Source organism: Oryx dammah, unplaced genomic scaffold, assembly GCF_014754425.2.
Source record: "Oryx dammah isolate SB20612 unplaced genomic scaffold, SCBI_Odam_1.1 HiC_scaffold_8, whole genome shotgun sequence".
Classification (NCBI taxonomy): domain Eukaryota; kingdom Metazoa; phylum Chordata; class Mammalia; order Artiodactyla; family Bovidae; genus Oryx; species Oryx dammah.
In genome coordinates this window covers 32,734,615-32,752,242 of record NW_024070192.1, presented here as the reverse complement: position 1 = coordinate 32,752,242, position 17,628 = coordinate 32,734,615, and the positions used below count along the sequence as shown (strand labels likewise).

The following is a 17,628-nucleotide window of genomic DNA, read 5'->3' as shown; positions in this document are numbered from 1 at the left end:
ATGCGGTTGGCGTGGTTCAGCTGGATCTCCATTTCATTGAGGTCTCCTTCCATCTTCTTCTTGAGCCTGATGGCATCATTCCTGCTCCTGATCTCAGCATCCAATGTGCTCTGCATGGACTCCACGACTCTAACGTGGTTCCTCTTCAGCTGGTCAATTTCCTCATCCTTTTCAGCAATTTTCCTGTCAATTTCAGACTTGACCTGGTTCAGCTCCAGCTGGATACGCAGGATCTTTCCCTCTTCGTGTTCAAGAGATGCCTTAACAACAGTAAGGGGGTGACGTTAGCAGGGAGTGAAAGTGTTTAGTATTCTGGAGATAGGAATTAGCTCCTACCTTTGTGCTACCATAATGCATCTTTATTCCACTGTTACAGAAATTTCTGCAATGTGGAGTTGTTGGTTTTGTGTAATTCTATCTTCCCAGCTAGCTCATGCCCTTGAGTTCAGGGTCCTGACCTCATCTTTGTTTTCTCAGTATCTAGCACATAGTTTCTGATGTCCAGTGATGTTTGTTGTATGCATGGTCAATTTTCCATCCTCATATTTATTATTACAGAGTAAAAATTATTTTTCTTTTCTCTCAATTCACCTGTTCTTGCATGTATTCGATCTCAGTTCCTCTCAAAATGGTTTTAGAGTGTACAGTAAAATGTGTACCTCTGCCTCCTCTAAAGCAGCCTGAATTTCAGACTTCTCTTGTTCCACTTGCTTCTTTACTTTCTCCAGTTCATGGATGCGTTTCCCTCCTTCTGCGATCTGCTCCGTGAGGTCAGAGATCTCCTCTGTTGGTGAAAAAAATTTAAAAATTCATTCAGTGAGGAAAACATTCTTTCAAATTCTTTGTTGAAGAAAAGGTGCGGTGTACTCACGTTGCAAGTTCTTATTTTCCCGCTTCAAGGTTTCCAGTTGGTCTAAGGACTCCTCATAGGCATTCTTGATCTTGAACAGCTCTGTGCTAAGGGAGCGAGACTCCTTCTGGGAGGCTTCAAGTTCAGCATGAGTTTCTTCATACTTCTGTTTCCATTCTGATAGGATCTGAGGGGCAAGAAATGGTCAGGAAATTGGTGGAGAAAGTTGGATGGGATGAAACCATTTTTTCTGGCACCTTTCAAACAGAGTTGAGATGGTTGGGGACTGAAAAATAATTACGAATGAGGAGAGTAGAAACCATAGGAGTTCCCCTTCCTCCCCACCTACTTATGGCAGGAGCTGCTGAGCACCGCCCGTGGATGGTTTGAATAGGCACATGGAAGGGGACCAGCTGTCCTCAGTCACACGTGAATGCTGAGGCAGAAACTGGTGCAGAAGTTACCTTGTCGAAGTTCCTTTGCTTTTTGTCCAGGGCTGCGCAGGCAGCATTTGTTCTCTCCACGTCAATCATGAGGTCCTCAACCTCATTCTGGAGCCGCTGCTTGGTCTTCTCAAGGGAGGCGCATTTGGCGTTCACAGCTTCCACGTGTTCCTCAGCATCCTGCAGACGCTGGGCCAGCTTCTTCCTAAAATGTGAAATAAAGGCTCACACAGGTACTCTTCTAAGGCATCCACTAAAACATCATTCCTGTCTGGCTGTACATTATTCACAGGATAAATGACTAGATCTCTGCTTAAGTTTTCTCTTGAATAAGCAGGTCCCTTCCTTAAACTTTCTGTAGAATAAGATTCTCCCTGTTAAGTTCAGTCTTGAACTTTTAATTGCATTTAAATCTTTATATAAGAATGTTTTCTTTCTTATTGCAGAATTTAATGTCTACTTTTTAGTCTTTAACAATAGATTTCTTTGTCCCTCTACAAGTAGCTGTACTTTTACATCTCAAAAGGAGGACCTGTGGTTTAAAGCCAGATGTTCTTTTCTCTTACATACCTATCACTTTGGATCAATTTTTCCATTAGTGGCTAAGAAGGAGGAGAAGCTCAGAACAGTATAATTGACTCTTACTCTATATACACCTGTGTAGGAATGATGACATCACAAATTTCCTTTTTAAAAAATAATCATTCAGCTTCCTGTTGCCCATGTCCTTCTTCCTTCTACCCTCTAACTTAATTTCTTTCCCCAGATAACCTAGAGTATTTGTTTTACTTGATTAAGTTTATATCATGTATGATCTATTCCTAAGTTTTTGTTTGGGGAGCAATGGACACTTGTTCATATGGTACTTAATATCAGGTGCACTTTGATTGTTATCTCTATTTCCATCTTAAGTAAGTCTAGAACATACTTGGCCTCCTCCAGCTCCTCCGTGCGCTGGATGGCGTCCGTCTCGTACTTGGTCCTCCACTGGGCCACCTCGCTGTTGGCCTTGGACATCGCCCTCTGCAGCTCGGCCTTGCCTTCCTGCTCCTCCTCATACTGTTCCCGCAGCAGGTCACAGTCATGACGGGCTGACTGCAGGGCGTGGGCCAGGGCACTCTTGGCCTGAGAACATAGCAATTGGTGACTTAATTTTATTATCTTTAAAGTGATGTTTAGTCCCTAAGCTCCTGTAGGCCACCAGAAGAAAATCTGTAGAAATAAGCAGAAAACAACCTTAAAAGCAAGTATAATGACAGAAACAACAACAGTAATAAGTAGGGCTAACCTTTATCTCCTCTTCCAGCTGCCTTTTCAGTTCTTCAATCTGTTGTGTGAATGCTTGTTTGCCCCTTGAGAGCTGAGAAACGAGTGCCTCCTTTTCATCTAGCTGGCGTGAGAATTCACCTATAAAGACCAAGAACCAGAAAACTCAACCTTACTTTGGAAATTAAAACTCCCAAGTTACAAACTGGAGCAGGGGAAAGGGAGCTGGGGTTGAAACATGATGCAGAGTGTGGATTACAGCAAACCACGAATTTCTACTTCAGCCCTGGTGAGCACATCTGTGTGAAAATCAGAAGTAGGGAAGACTTTAAGGCAGATTACACTCTTCTGAACAACAGAAAAGATTTCAGGAGATATTTAAAATTGTTTGATCACAGTAGAAATGGATAAAGAAATATGTGAAAAGAAATATAAATCAGACTAACAAAAAGCATTCCAGTGTTTTTTGTCTACGGCAACGGTGTTGTACTAGTTTACCTTCCTCTGAAACCTGACTGAAACAGAATTTATTCTGTGGAAAATAGGAGACTTTGAGCAGCACTCTTTGAACTGATGTTCAAAGAAAAATCCTGGAAGAATTTTTATATCGAGACAGTCAAGTGTCCTTCCACCCCAAGAATGAATTGGTTTGTGGATAACAAATCAGTTCCTAAACTAAGTGTCATTTAAGTTTGTCTTCCATTCTTTAAGCACCATAATTTGAAAATATACTATACAGTTGACTCTTGAACATCCAAGGGATTTCAACCCTTTGAGCAGTTAGAAATCCAGATATGACTTTACAGTCAGCCCTCTTTGTCCACACCCATGGACTCAACCAACTGTGGATTGTCTAGTATTATAGTACATTTTTATTGAAAATAATTCATGTATAAGTGGACCCACACTCTTCAAACCCATGTTGTTCAAGGGTCAAATGTATTATGTTAAAAAGAGGGAAAACACTTTCAGCACCATTTTTGAACAGATAACCTGGAAGCCTTATCTCTTTAACATTTAATAAGAATCACAACTTCCAATTTTTTTCATACCACTGGATTACTAGGAGCAAACATGTAATGAGGAAAAGAAACTACAAGGGGCATTTTGATTCTTTGAGAAGATAATTTTTTCTTTTCGTGAAATGTACTTACCACCTGTATAACAATAATAAAAGCCTTACTTGAGTTTTGTTCTAGAAAGAACAATATTTGAATGACTATGAAAGAGTAAAAGTGGTTCTCCAACAGTTTGATCTACCCATTGCTTTACTGGTTCAAATGACCCATAAAGCAATTTCCATCTGTTACCTCTTACTTGGGGAGGCAGAACTTTGGTAGAAAGTTGGACAAGTTGGTACGTACAGGGAGGAGTAAATGCAGAGACTCTCTAGTTTGGATAATCAGCACTCTTTGAATCTCACTTGCATGCTCCTGGTTAGATTGTGCTCCTGAATAGTTCCCTACTTAACTGTGGTGTTACTGGCAGTTGTCAAGACTTCAGGGAAAAGACTGGAGTAAGCATTCTTGGACAGGTCATTTCTCTGCTATGTAATCTGACATCGTTAAAATGGGGATAACATTACACAGACTAATGGGGGTAAAAAAGTAATTAATGTGTGGAAGCATTTTGAAAAGTGAAAGTAGATACTGTTGTTGTTCAGTTGCTCAGTCATGTCTGACTCTTTGTGACCCTGTGGATTGCAGCATGCCAGGCCTCCCTATCCCTCACGATCTCCCAAAGTTTGTCCAGGTTCATGTCCATTGCATTGGTGAATACATATCCAAGCCGGTGGTAGCTAAGGTGTTCATATTAGCAGCACCTCCCATGAGCTCAAGTAACTCAGTGCAGGGTTTATCAGCCAGTTGAGAATCCAAGGTAAACTGGTCATTCAAAGTCAGGACTGGTAAATGCCCACCTGATTCCGTCTGCAGGCGCGCTCTCTGAGTTGTTAGGTCGTTGATCAGCCGCTGCTGCTCATCCTCTTTTGTCTTAAGTTCACTCAGTTGATCCTCTAGAGTGCGGCACATCTTTTCGAGGTTTCCCTGCATTCAAAAAGTAGTAGCTGGCATCATCTCAAGTATTTGGATGAGAGAAATCTGCAGTAATCCCAGGATTCCATAGGAGCTGCTGTACTCATTTCCTTTGAGAATAAGCTATCTTTACAAACAAAACCAACTGAGGCCTTAGACTGTGATGGAAAGAGTCAAAACGTAACAGTCTAAACCTACTGCCATGAAATTGCCTTGTGACTCAAAACCTTCACTCAGTTGGCTTATCTGTGATATGAGAATAGTGATAGTCAGTGATTCAGCTCATGAAATTTTTTTGAGAAACATATTATGTATTTGTGCCTAAGGGGAAAACAAAGAGCCTATTCAAGGAGAGGTATTTTTAAAATTTCAAAATATACCATTGAATTGTATTTTTTACTGGAAAGAACTTGAGTTTTCAGGATGCACAGTCTTGGGGTACAGCTAGTCTCATGTAAGAGGGAACACTCGGCCCCATCACACTGGGGTTAGCCCTTCCTGCCACTAGCCTCCTGTCATAGTCTCATCCTGCCAGTTGCTAATGATTCCTGAAAGGCTTGCTCTCACCTGTCCCATAGAAATCTCTTTTAAGACTTAAATCATGATTGTACCTTGGCTTTGGAGACAGTCTCCATGTTGCTGGCCAGGTCATCGATCTCCATCTTCATCTCGCTCTTCTCCTTCTCCAGCTTCTGCTTGACCCTCTGCAGGTTGTCAATCTGCTCCCCCAGCTCGGCCACACTGTCCGCGTGCTTCTTGCGAAGAGCGGCCGCCGTGGCCTCGTGCTGCAGGGTGGCCTCCTCCAGGTCCCTGCGCATCTTCTGGAACTCGGCCTCTCGCTTCTTGTTCATCTCAATCTGGGCGGAAGTGGCCCCGCCGGCTTCTTCCAGCCGCTCGCTGATCTCCTCCAGTTCCCGGGAGAGGTCTGAGCGCTGCTTCTCTGCTTTGGCGCGGGAGGCCCGCTCGGCCTCGATCTCCTCCTCCAGCTCCTCGATGCGGGCCTGGACGTGGGGAGAAGCTCATTGTGAGCTCCTTTGAGTTGGTAATTTTGTCATGATGGATGAGACTGACGGAAACCATGGACTTACCTGTAACTCCTTGATCTTCTTCTGCAGCTGCATCCCGAGGGCCTGTTCATCTTCAATCTTGCTTTGCAGATTGCTCATTTCAAACTCCTTCCTGTGAGGAGAGCAGCATGTTAGCTCAGGCCGTGTCCTCTTGCCAGTCTTCTTTTCTATGTGTAACTGAACATTTTTGTATGGCTGGTGATGAGGAAGTGCTAAGTGGGTGTTTTACAAGTCAGAAATGGACCATTTTCATTAAATCAAAAGTCAAAGATGTTATTTTTTTTTTCTGTATGCCGTGAAGCAATATTTTTGAGATCCAGACAATGAGCAGGTTACAATTGTATTCTCTCATACTCACTTTTTGAGTTTCTCATCCAGTTGCTGCTTATCATTTTCTATATCCATTGTGGATTCTTGGGCCAACTTGAGATCACCCTCCAGTTTCCTCTTGGCTCTCTCTAGGTCCATGCGAAGTTTCTTTTCTTGCTCCAAGGACCCCTCAAGCTGAATGTAAATAATGTTGAGTCAAAGAATTGCTTAGCTTACTTTCAAAGAAAATGTCCTTGATGGTCCTAGACTTACGTCATCCACTTGCTGCTCTAGCTTGGTCTTAGCTTTGGTCAGAGTGTTGACTTTGTCCTCTTCTGCCTGCAGGTCATCCAGAGTCTGCTGATGGGCCTCCTGGAGGGCCTTCTTCTCCTTGGTCAGCTTGGCGATGGTTTCATCCAGACCTGCCATCTCTTCTGTGAGGTTTTTCACCTAGAAAGGTTAAGAAAGAGATGATCTCTGCTGTAAAGCAGCCTAATTAGATGGCAGAGTCTCTATTTGCTGTATAGAAGTATATTTCATACCTTGTTCTCTGTGGCGTGTTTCTCCTTCTCAACCTTGGCCAGGGTCAGCTCAAGGTCATCTATGTCTTTCTTCAGTTCTGAACATTCGTCCTCCAGTTTCCTCTTCTTGGCCGTCAGCTCAGCATTGATCTCTTCCTCATCCTCGGCTCTCTCAGTCACCTCCTTGATCTTAGCCTCCAGATGGATTTTGGTTTTAATCAGCTGGTCACATCTTTCCTCTGCATCAGCCAAGGCATCGGCTTCCTGAGAAGGGATGGTAGACACTTTTAGGTCATGTTCTGTGGACCTTTTCAGATTTTATTAAGAATTGAAACCAAATAAGTAAATTGTACTTTAAAGCTTTAGGTTAATTTTTATTAGTTTTCCATCATTTAGGAAATATTTATTGGGTATTTAAGGCACTGGAGATTTTTAAAAAGGAATTTAAGTTACAATTCCTGGTGAAATTATAATAAAATAAACTTATTAATGATGAGTTTCAGGATACACTGTCCCAAAATATGGTACCTTGGCACAGTGAATATCTTAAGCTAAAGGAGTTTGAGAAAAGAGCAGAAACAGGAAGACCGCTCTGAACTATTCCTCTTGCCCCCTTTCCCTGAAACAAGTCATTAACCTTCTACGTGGAAGGTTCCCTCTGTACTGGGAGGAAAGAAGGTATTCTTCTTACAAGAGATGGGGAATTTAGGGCTGAGAAGGCTGTATAAACAAATCTTGTTAAACTAACTCTTATCTTTCTGTTTCTTCATCACTTACTACCCCAGTCCAGGCCCCTTTGTCTTGTCAGTTCTTCACGTATTTATCATTTCTTTATCTCAAAGGTATAAAAGCTCCATGCTCTGGTCACTTCTTTGGGTCTTCATTCTCTTATGAAGGCTTACATATATACATAAAAGTTAAAGTTTGTATGTTTTTCTCCTATCAATTGATCTTTGTCAGTCTAATTTTCAGACCTAGCCAAGGAACCCTAAGAGGGTCAATGAAGTTTTTTCACTCCCCTACATGATAACTCCCGGTGTTTGCAGTCAGATTCTTTACCATCTGAGCCACCAGGGAAGCCCAAACCTGATTCCCATAATTTCAGTTAGCTGTCTTTATTTAGTATTGTTTTCCAGAAAGGTTTAGTAAATGAAAAAAAAAAAAGAAAAAGAAATGGTTGGAGCATATTATACTGAGAGGAATTAATTGATTTTTGAAGGTATGATAAATCTGTCCCCAGTTTGAAAAACCTTGGACTCCATAAACCACAAGGGAAGTCACGGTGCCAACCCAGGTATTTATAATTCACTTTCATTTTTTTCTAGTTATGTGTCTAAAACATGTGCGCTCCCTAGAAGCAGTGTAGATTCCCTTCTGAACTCAGAGAACTAGACAGTAACTTTTAATATTTCTGTTGTTGATTTCATTGGTGGCAGCTGAAATTTTCTTGTCATTTGAGTCACAGAAATGGGATAGACAGTAGTGTTCATCAAATATCTCTTCCCAAGCCTCTGGAGATTTCTTAGGACATCAGAACAAGAGCATCAACTCATGCTTTGCATAATTGACACTATTTATAGAAAGTGCTGCCATTATCTTGGCAATGATATTTTTTCAGGTACTGGAGGATTCCTAAAGAGATAGTTGAGAGGGAAGTTCCCAGGGGGCCATAGATTTAAAAATTCACAATATTGGTTTCCAGTTGGTACATTTTCATCATAAAGTCTCCACCCTCTTCACTGTCTATATTGTTCTTTCTTCACTGTTCTTATTTGCATTTTTCAATGGGGGGAATCTTAGGGAGCAAAGATCACTTTATTTCCTGCCCATATTCTGCTAGGAAAAACACCAGGGGCAAAGGAAAATCACTTTTATTATTCTCTTCTCAACGGCACAGAATCCTCCGACAGAGCTATTCATAATACCGCATATGAAATTTTATGGAACACTTTGAGGATGGGAATTAGGAAAGACTGGTGATCAGTCCCTCAATAAAGTGCCATCTAGACTCTCCCCTTGTAGCTGCTGAATTGGAATTTTAGCATCAGATAGTAGACAATGGCTTCTGATACTCACAGACTGAACCTGGAGCTGTAGGTCATTTTTCTCTTGTGTCAGAGTCACCATTTTCTCTTCAAGTTCTTTCCTTTTTGCTTCTGACTTAGCCAGCTCTTCTTTGGTCTTCTCAAATTCTTCCTTCATGTTGGCCATCTCCTTCTCTGTCTCTGCACTCTTGAGAAGGGGCTTGATCTTGAAATACAGCTTCATCCAAGGCCAGTGCTTGACGTTCATGAAAGCACGGACATTGTACTGGATGCAGAAGATGGACTCTCTGTGATAGGAGCAGAAATGTTCAAAGTCAAGTATAACAGGAAACAGAATTACAGGGCATAGGCTGATGGGGTTAGAAAGTTTCCCATATAGTACCTCCTCTCCACCATCCTCTGGTACTCCACTCTTGCCAAGAACCCTCTGCACCTGGCCTGGGTTCGGGTAATCAGCTCGGCCAGCTTTTCATCTCGCATCTCTTCTAGGAGCCCCAGAAGACCAGCTTTGAAAAAGACCTGTGTATGGCCAGAGTTGCAGATCAGAAACTTTACACAGACTCCAAAGGGGCAGACATAGTGCCAGGTGGGCCTTAGAGACTATTACCTTGGTGTGACCAAATTTATACTGGGTGTGATCAACGTCAATGGACCCAAGGAGCTTCTCAGAAGCCTTCTTGCTGTCGATGAATTGTCCTTCAGGGATTGCACTTGCATTTAATACCTTGTATCTGTTTGAGCCAAACAAATAAGTGATATAGCTGTTGTCACCAACAAGAACTCTTTCTGCCTTACTATAGAAACAGTTGAAAGGTTGGGTAGTCTAACACATAACCAAGTAATCATATCTACCTCTTTATCTATTCTTTGTATATTCAAAGGGTGTCAAACTTTTGGTATATCAATATGGAATTTGTTAAATTTGTTGCTTTTTCCAGTTTTAATAGAAGTTATAAAGGATAGGCTTATTTCATTGAAAAATTAATAACAAGAACCTTGTGAAATAATTCACAGTGAGAAAGGCTGACCTCTGTTTGAAGTCCGCGTATAGGATCCTGCTGGGGAAGCCCTTCCTGCAGATGCGGATGCCCTCCAGCACCCCGTTACACCTTAGCTGGTGCAGGACCAGCTCGTGCTCCATGGCCCCTAAAAAAAAAGATATGTTTTCCATAGAATAATCTCCTGAGAAGTCACGCTGGAGCTTGTCTGGGTATCAGATGTGCCTTACCAGGAGTTTTAGTTTCATTGGGGATGATACAGCGTACAAAGTGGGGGTGAGTGCTCCTCAGGTTGGTCATCAGCTTATTCAGATTCTCCTGTGGACCCATATGCATATCTTGTTTAAAATGCTGCATTTTCATACATTCATATTTATAGACATAATTGTCACCATCCATGACATTTAATTCCAGTGAATAGTATCTAGATTGAATTTGCCAAGGGTTGCCTCTGAAAATAGCTCTATTTTCCCTATCTTTGTGCATTATAAACTTGCTTTTGAAGTGGTTGTTCATTCCTGTTGAATTTCCTAGTCTATGTTGTAAATTTATGGCATATTAACATATGGAAATACTCCACCCATTATGTTTTACCGAGATATGGAGTCTGATTTACAAATTCAGAGTCTTCTTCCAACTCACCCTTTTCTTTCTTTTCCCAGCTTTTCAATTGTATCTGCTTCTCTAGCACAAGTTTATTCTTTATAATTACATAGCTTTGCCCTCCTGCTGGTTTCATAGAAAAGGGTCTTATAATGCCTGCTTCTGGGAATTGGCAGAAAATGGACAGCCATATTACCAAGTGTGAGAGATCATTCACCCTATGGAAATCCTGAGTTTTCAGAATAACTGGAACTTCAGTTATTATAGATAGAATTCTGAAAAGATAAATACATTTTCCTTAAGAGGTGTTTCTTAGCACACCTTTTCTGATTTCTTATTTTCTTCTTTTAGAACAGCCTCCAAATCCTACCACTATTTTTCTACCCTCACCTTTCAAAATCCACTCATTTTAGGTCTGTGCCAAGATGCACCTAAGCCTCTACCTCAGTTAGATGCCCCCAGAAACTCAAGAAAATCTCTTGATTTGCTTTTCCAAGAAGAGCCTTTTGTGTGTCGAATGACTATATTTCCCAGCCCCAATATTGAATGTTACCATCTTATACTGAGTCCAACCTTCTGGCACCTGTGTTTCCTATCTGCTGACTGTCTCTTCCAAGTTGCCCCAAACCTTCCTGAGAGACTCAGCGCCACTACCTCTGCTGCTCGGGCTCCTTGAGTTACATTCAGTTCTAGAATACTTGCAGAACTACTTTCCCTTCCCCACACAGTAAATTCAGATTTAATTTCCTGAATCTAATTAGAGAGAGAAAATGGAGTCCATACCCTGAAAAGAGCAGACACGGTCTGGAAAGAAGAACCCTTCTTCTTGCCACCTTTCTTTGCACCGCCGCCCTCTGAGGGGAAGAGAAACCACAGGCACTCATAGTACAGGCTTCCTTTGTCTCATTTTATACCTTCAATAAGCATGAATTCTGTTGGTAATTACCTGCTTCAGCAGATGCTGCGCCAGAGAACAGGAAAGCCAGAGTCTTCACTGAAGACTTCTGGTACAGCCCGACCACCGTCTCATTCAGGGGGTCCTTGTTCTTGTCCAGCCAGCCAGTAATGTTGTAGTCCACTGTTCCCGCATAGTGAATGAGGGAGAAGTGAGCCTCAGCCTTGCCCTTGGCAGGTTTGGGTTTCTGGAAGTTGTTGGACTTTCCAAGATGCTGTTCATAAAGCTTGTTCTTGAAGGACATGTCCGTGGCCTTGGGGAACATGCACTCCTCTTCCAGGATGGAGAAGATGCCCATAGGCTGAGAGAAGAAAAGAAACATGCCACTTGAATTGTCTGCCTGCAGAAATAATGGGTAGCATTCTGATCCTACTTGAGTAAATACATTGTATCATTCTTTACAGTTAGTGAAAACTGATTTCTTTGGTCAGAAGTTGTTAAATGGCAAGTATTAATTGGGTGCCTATCAATACCCAGGTGTGTGCTGGGCTCTGGCATATGATGGAGAGTAAGATGAACAAGGAAGGACCTCCGGTGGAGTTTGTGTCTTTGCCCCAAAGCCTTGGAGCAATGTTTCTCCAAGTGTGACTTGCAAGTGGGTTGTGTCAGAAACACCTGGTAATAATGCAGATTCTGAGACCCTATCCGACCCTTTCCCCAAAAGATTTCTAGGAGCGAGCTTAGGGGAATGTGCAGGTTTACTCAGTACTTGTGGGGTCTTTGGCACAACTGAGAGCCCCTGCTTTGAAGTACTAGGAACTCTGCCTTCAAATGCCAGCAGGAATGACTCCAAAACTGACAAAGAAATAAGTGAATCATGGTCTCCTCGGATCTCTTTAATAAGGAAAGATGGTTTAAGAATCAGACTTGTCATCAGACTATGAGGAAGGGTAGAGTTCTGGACTCTAGGAAAGACTCAGTCTCCTTTTACCAGATCATCTACCTCAGAGTTGGCCAAAGGACCTTCCCTGATCTTAGTTACCAATAGAAACCTTTTACCCGAGTGTGCAGTGAGATTTGTGATTTTCCTCTAAATACGGGTCAGCAGTGTGACCTGTGGTCTGAGACAGGAAGGCGAACCTTCTCGATGAGCTCGATGCAGGCGGCCAGGTCCATCCCGAAGTCGATGAACTCCCACTCGATGCCTTCCTTCTTGTACTCCTCCTGCTCCAGCACGAACATGTGGTGGTTGAAAAACTGTTGCAGTTTCTCGTTGGTGAAGTTGATGCACAGCTGCTCAAAGCTGTTGAACTAAACAAGTAGGAAAAAGAAATGAACATTCTTCTTGTGATAGCAGCTTCTCTTTGAAAGGACTCTTCTTCCATAGTTAGCCTAACTGCTCCCTGCATGAAAACACCACCTGACTCAGAGCGATGTCCCCATACGCAGAAGCCAAAGAGGTTCTAAGACACGGGTGAACCTTGCAAATACTAGGCTGAGCGAAGGAAGCCAGGTTCAAAGCTCCAAGTAGTGTATGATGTCATTTACATGAAATGTCCAAAATAGGCACATCCATACAGGCAGAAAGCAGATTTCCAGGGGATGGGGTAAGAGGGAAATGGGAAAGAAGTTGCAGGTTTGCACTGTCCTTAGCACGCTTATTTGAAGGCTTGTGGATTACTCTTCATATTATTGCTTGGTACCAGATTATTCCTTTCTTCCCATGTTGGGTTGAGGATTTCTGGAAATGCTTTCATTCCTAAACCCAGAAAATCTCATCCAGTGTCCATGAATGCACTCATAGAGAAAGGTGTGGAAATGAGACCTCTGGATCAGACATACCTGAGACACTGCTGTTGGGGAGAAGACTTGGGTAAACTGTATGGGATGTATTCTGTCTCAGGCAGATGAATTTGAGTTTCTTTACCATGCCATTTCCATCCCTGCTCCTGGCCAGGGAGGGCAGGTAGGAATCTCAGAATTGTGCTTTGAATTTGTCATTATATTCCCCATGGCCATTGTCACCCTCATCACCTTCTTTATCATTTACTAAATGCTAAACTATGTGCTGGGGGACAGTGCTTAGGTCTTTAAATCCACAAATCTTACAATGGCAAAAGATTTACAGAAATAAGTGTGTTATCTGGAGCTTTCTATATAGGTCCTAGGTGAATTTACCCTGTTTGGGGTCAATACCATTTTCATTATCTAAGTTCACAGAGGTGCAGTTTGAGCCCAGATCTCTCTCATCCCAAAGCTGATGTCCTTTCATGGACTTTTGATCACCTTTCATGTGTCAGTTCAGTTTGTAGTGTAGCTATTTTCATGGATCTTTTTAAACATTTACTGTGGCAGAAAGATTTGTAAGTTTTCCTCCTGCTAAGTTCTGCTTACTTACATCAAAGATCTCAAAGCCAGCGATGTCCAAGACCCCGATGAAGTACTGCCTGGGTTGCTTGGTGTCCAGCTGCTGGTTGATGCGGGTGACCATCCAAAGGAACATCTTATCATAGACGGCTTTGGCAAGAGCACCCACTGCATTATATACCTTCATGGACAAAGTAATGATCATTGCCATTAAAAAAGGCATGGTGTGAAGACCTGGGAAGGATGTGATTCACAGAGGCTGTGCACTTACCTGCTCTACAGTCTGGCCTTTGGTGACAAACTCATTGCCGACCTTGACCCTGGGGTAGCAGAGGGCTTTGAGCAGGTCCGCAGAGTTCAGACCCTGGAGGTAGGCAGCCTTGTCAGCAACTGCAGAGACACAATTCAGACATCCAGCATGGCCTACTGTGGCCGCAAAACACCTAGGGGCAGAGTAAGGAGGGAATCACTGCTACATGGGGTTTGATTTGTGTGTCCATCAGATGCTCAGGTGTAAAGGAGACATGAGTTTGGAGTTGCCTATATTCTCTCATTCAACACAGTTGGGGGTTCATTGGTACCTTCAGTGCCATCTGGTTCTGCTTGCTCCTCACGCTGCTTTTGCTTGAATTTCAGGTTCCCATAATGCATTACTGCCCCTGTGAGCTTGTAGATGGACACTCTTTCATCAGAAGTGAAGCCCAGGATTTCAATGGCACTCTGCCAGGAGAGGTGAGAGGATAGAATTGGGACATAAGACACTAACTTATTTAGGAGACTTTGTACGGTGTCCTGAATCACACCTACAGCAGGGTTGTCACTCTCATTCCCATATATAACAACTCTTTTTAAAAACTGCATGTGAAACTTACGTCTGTGGCCATCAACTCTTCTTGGTCATCGATGCTAGGGACTGTGATCTCCCCTTGACTCACAAAGGCGTAGTCATATGGGTTGGTGGTGATTAGGAGCATTTCTGGGTACATAGAATTTAGGGTGTATGTTTTGCATTAGAGGAACTAATAAAGATGTTAGCTTTTAACTTAATGCATTTAAGCTCTTGCGTACCAATTAGCTCTGGCTTCTTGTTAGACATGATCTGATAAAAAATATGGTAGCTTCTTTCTGCCTTCAGCTGGAAAGTGACTCTAGACTTCTCCAGAAGATCTGCAATGGCAAGTGGACATGGGATTAGAGGGAAAACTGATAAAGTTCTTGGAGTGACTTTGGATCATGGGGTCATGAACTAAAAATTTCACTGGCCCCTTGTGATATCAGCTGAATGGTCCCATGAGGTACCAGTGATTTTGTCTCTACCACTGTGGTTACTCTTACCACCTCTTGAAGGAAACTCATGTTCCCTGGCTCAAGACATATTCACCTCTCATGCAGAAGTTCCTTGACATTTTGGGTATAATTGATTCATGATAACATGTTCCTCCTCAGGGTCTCTGCTCACTTTATAACAGAGGGGTTATTACTAAGAGCAAGATTTATCAAGCTCACACTAAGGAAGAAATCTCACACTAAACCCAACTAATGCACCCCTAAGCTTAGTCTTTTCTTAGAAAAATTTGAAATGTCTTGTGAGGCTGGAATTCTTCTGACAAGCCCAGCAACTCCTGGCAGATTCTGCAGCCCCTGACTGAAGTGGGTGAAGCACACCTCTGGCTCTAGTTAGACTAGCATTTCCCAGGGGCGTGTTTGGCAGTGAGTGGTGTTGCACAGGCTCCAGTCCCAGTATGAGCTGTAAGATGTTCCTCCAATCCATCACTGTCACTCTGGATCCTGTTTAGGAGGTCGTGTTACTCACATGTTTCAATATCAGCAGAAGCCAGCTTCCCTGTGGTACCGAAGTGGATCCTGATGAATTTACCCTTGCAAGTGAAAAAGACGATGTTATATATAAAACTGGAAGCACACAGTAAAAGAGATTGAAATAATAACACAGACAGCCCTCTCTGGCATCTAAAAGAACACCCTTCTGTGACCAGAAACTTACAAAGCGAGAGGAGTTGTCATTCCTCACGGTCTTGGCGTTGCCAAAGGCCTCCAGCAGGGGGTTGGCACTGATGATCTGATCCTCCAGAGTCCCCTGCCAAGGCAAGAGCAGTGCTCACATCTGGGGCTTGGGAGTTTCTTACCTGACAACCCACACGCTGACCTGGCAACCTGACCCACCTGCATTTTGCCTGAAGTTGGTTCCTCCTTCTTCTTCTCCCCAGTGACTGCAATTGTTGCAAAGTACTGGATGACACGTTTCGTGTTCACAGTCTTTCCTGCCCCGGATTCTCCGCTGTCAAACAGTTATCAAATATATGTGAGAATTTAAGCTCTATGACAAGTGAAACTGCTTCCTTTATCACCCTCGACTATCCAATGTGCCTGTCTTTATATGTCTTTGTCAGAGCCCCTAGGTTTTTCTCTTCAGCCCGTGTGTAGCTCGTATTATTTCTGTTGCTTTGCATTGATGAAAAGCTGAGACATTCAATCATTAATCATGCAGCACTTGTTTCTTGAGTGCTTAAAATGTGTCAGACTCTCTTCTATGTGCTGAGGCCAGGGCTTGAGGAGTCCAAAAAGCAACTACTCAACCATTATGTAGTAAATGAAATGATTAGTAAAAACTCTCTGAAGCAATGCATGCGTTCTTTTGCTTCCTTAGACTAAAGATACTCCCAAGTTAGGTCTTTGAAGGACTAGACATTCCTCCAGTAAGCCTTGAAAATGAACCACTGGTAATATTCACAAAGTGTCCAGCTTTTAGAAGGTGTATATGCTCGCTGTCCAGTACTGGGTTCTGGCCATGTGTGGACATAGTGCTTTACATCTAATCCCTGGAAAGCTCTGGGACTTTTAAGGTTGGTCTAGCAAATGATATAATTTGGGACATTGCTATTTTACATTTGCATGCAATCCGAACCCTATAATAATAACAATATTTAGTTCCTGGCTGATTTGCCATTGGTTTAATACGGGGACATGAACTAATTTATTCCTTTGATTAGTCATTTTCCCAGTGAAAATAAAATTGAAGTGTCAGAATAATAATACATACGTGATCAAGATAGACTGATTCTCCCGATCTAGAAGAAAAACAGTGGACAATCAGCTTATCTACCAGTTACTTACACAGAACTTCCTACAGGGGAACACTGAGGGCATTGAGTGTAAGTGTCATATTCAGGAGAATTTTTCAGTATATTATTATAAAGGTACATGTGACGTTGTTATAACTCTCAAGCTGGAGAAGAGAAAAGTTAAAATGTTGTCACATTTTAAACTCCTTGAATTCCGCAGATAGTGTGTCCTGGTTTAAAGGAAAGAGCAGTTCTTTCCAGAGGCACAGTTGTTAGTTGTTATCTCTAGGCTCCAATGGCCTGCTCTTCATGGACAAATGCATGTAACTGAGAAAGGCACAGTACACTAAGGGTTCGGACTGTATGTCATAGTTCCAATTAGTGTTAATCAGGTCAAGATTGAGATTTAGTTTCCAAATAGATCAATCTCACACAGACACACAAACACGCATACACACATCTATCTGTCTCAAGATCCCAGACTGCAACGCTAACTCTGATCAGGCTTCCCAGAGTAGGCCATTGGGTCAAAGACAGATCAGAGAGGATGGCTTAATCAGAATAAAGTCCTCTGGAGAGGGGCCAGTAACAGCTTCCATTTGAATGCTGTAGTCCCCCAATACCATTTCATTCAGAGAGAGGCTGCTATCTCTGAAATGGGTTCTGATAACTTTAAAGACATAACAACATTTCTTAAACCATCTAATTCAAAATCAACAAGAAACTTGGGTACTAAAATGATTGAACATATATTTTTCATTTCTGTTCAGATAATACTATTCAGCTCTAACTTAACCTTTTTTGTTACTTGAATATATAAAATGAATCATGTGTTTCTCAGCAAGGAGACTGTAAACAAATTAAACGTAATTGGGTTGGAGCAGCAGTGTGGTCTGGTAAAGTTGTGGAGGTGGAATCAGGAGAACCGAGGTTTTTTCCCACACTTGACAGTGTGTGCATGCCTGTTCTTTCCTCACTTTTGGTGTGCAACTAGGGGGCTTGGATTTGGATTTGGTTATTTCTACAGGTCTTTTTATGTTTTAGCTTCCCCATTTTGTGATTATAGATGGTGAAATAATTTGTATGAAAAACAGTCAAGGCTCGTACCAGTCAGCATGAACTGATAGGCGTTGTCAGAGATGGAGAAGATG

General features: G+C 42.4%; 1 protein-coding gene across 1 annotated transcript in view; it reads right to left on the bottom strand.

Moving 5' to 3' along the window:
* LOC120866638 (myosin-1-like) overlaps nt 1–17,628 on the bottom strand; it is a 52,968-nt gene that overhangs the window by 3,958 nt on the left and 31,382 nt on the right. Inside the window, exons 6-34 of the mRNA XM_040244436.1 lie at nt 16,456–16,483; nt 15,579–15,693; nt 15,400–15,492; nt 15,211–15,274; nt 14,466–14,564; nt 14,270–14,373; nt 13,979–14,117; nt 13,669–13,787; nt 13,429–13,578; nt 12,171–12,341; nt 11,082–11,391; nt 10,919–10,989; nt 9,763–9,850; nt 9,563–9,680; nt 9,142–9,265; nt 8,917–9,053; nt 8,566–8,821; nt 6,511–6,753; nt 6,242–6,418; nt 6,018–6,163; nt 5,681–5,771; nt 5,204–5,593; nt 4,478–4,604; nt 2,582–2,700; nt 2,222–2,418; nt 1,315–1,498; nt 872–1,037; nt 660–784; nt 3–260 (exon numbers count right to left, since the gene is read on the bottom strand). Of these exons, the coding sequence (XP_040100370.1) occupies nt 3–260; nt 660–784; nt 872–1,037; nt 1,315–1,498; nt 2,222–2,418; nt 2,582–2,700; nt 4,478–4,604; nt 5,204–5,593; nt 5,681–5,771; nt 6,018–6,163; nt 6,242–6,418; nt 6,511–6,753; nt 8,566–8,821; nt 8,917–9,053; nt 9,142–9,265; nt 9,563–9,680; nt 9,763–9,850; nt 10,919–10,989; nt 11,082–11,391; nt 12,171–12,341; nt 13,429–13,578; nt 13,669–13,787; nt 13,979–14,117; nt 14,270–14,373; nt 14,466–14,564; nt 15,211–15,274; nt 15,400–15,492; nt 15,579–15,693; nt 16,456–16,483 (4,409 nt within the window). The remainder of the gene's footprint in view (nt 1–2; nt 261–659; nt 785–871; nt 1,038–1,314; nt 1,499–2,221; nt 2,419–2,581; nt 2,701–4,477; nt 4,605–5,203; nt 5,594–5,680; nt 5,772–6,017; nt 6,164–6,241; nt 6,419–6,510; nt 6,754–8,565; nt 8,822–8,916; nt 9,054–9,141; nt 9,266–9,562; nt 9,681–9,762; nt 9,851–10,918; nt 10,990–11,081; nt 11,392–12,170; nt 12,342–13,428; nt 13,579–13,668; nt 13,788–13,978; nt 14,118–14,269; nt 14,374–14,465; nt 14,565–15,210; nt 15,275–15,399; nt 15,493–15,578; nt 15,694–16,455; nt 16,484–17,628) is intronic.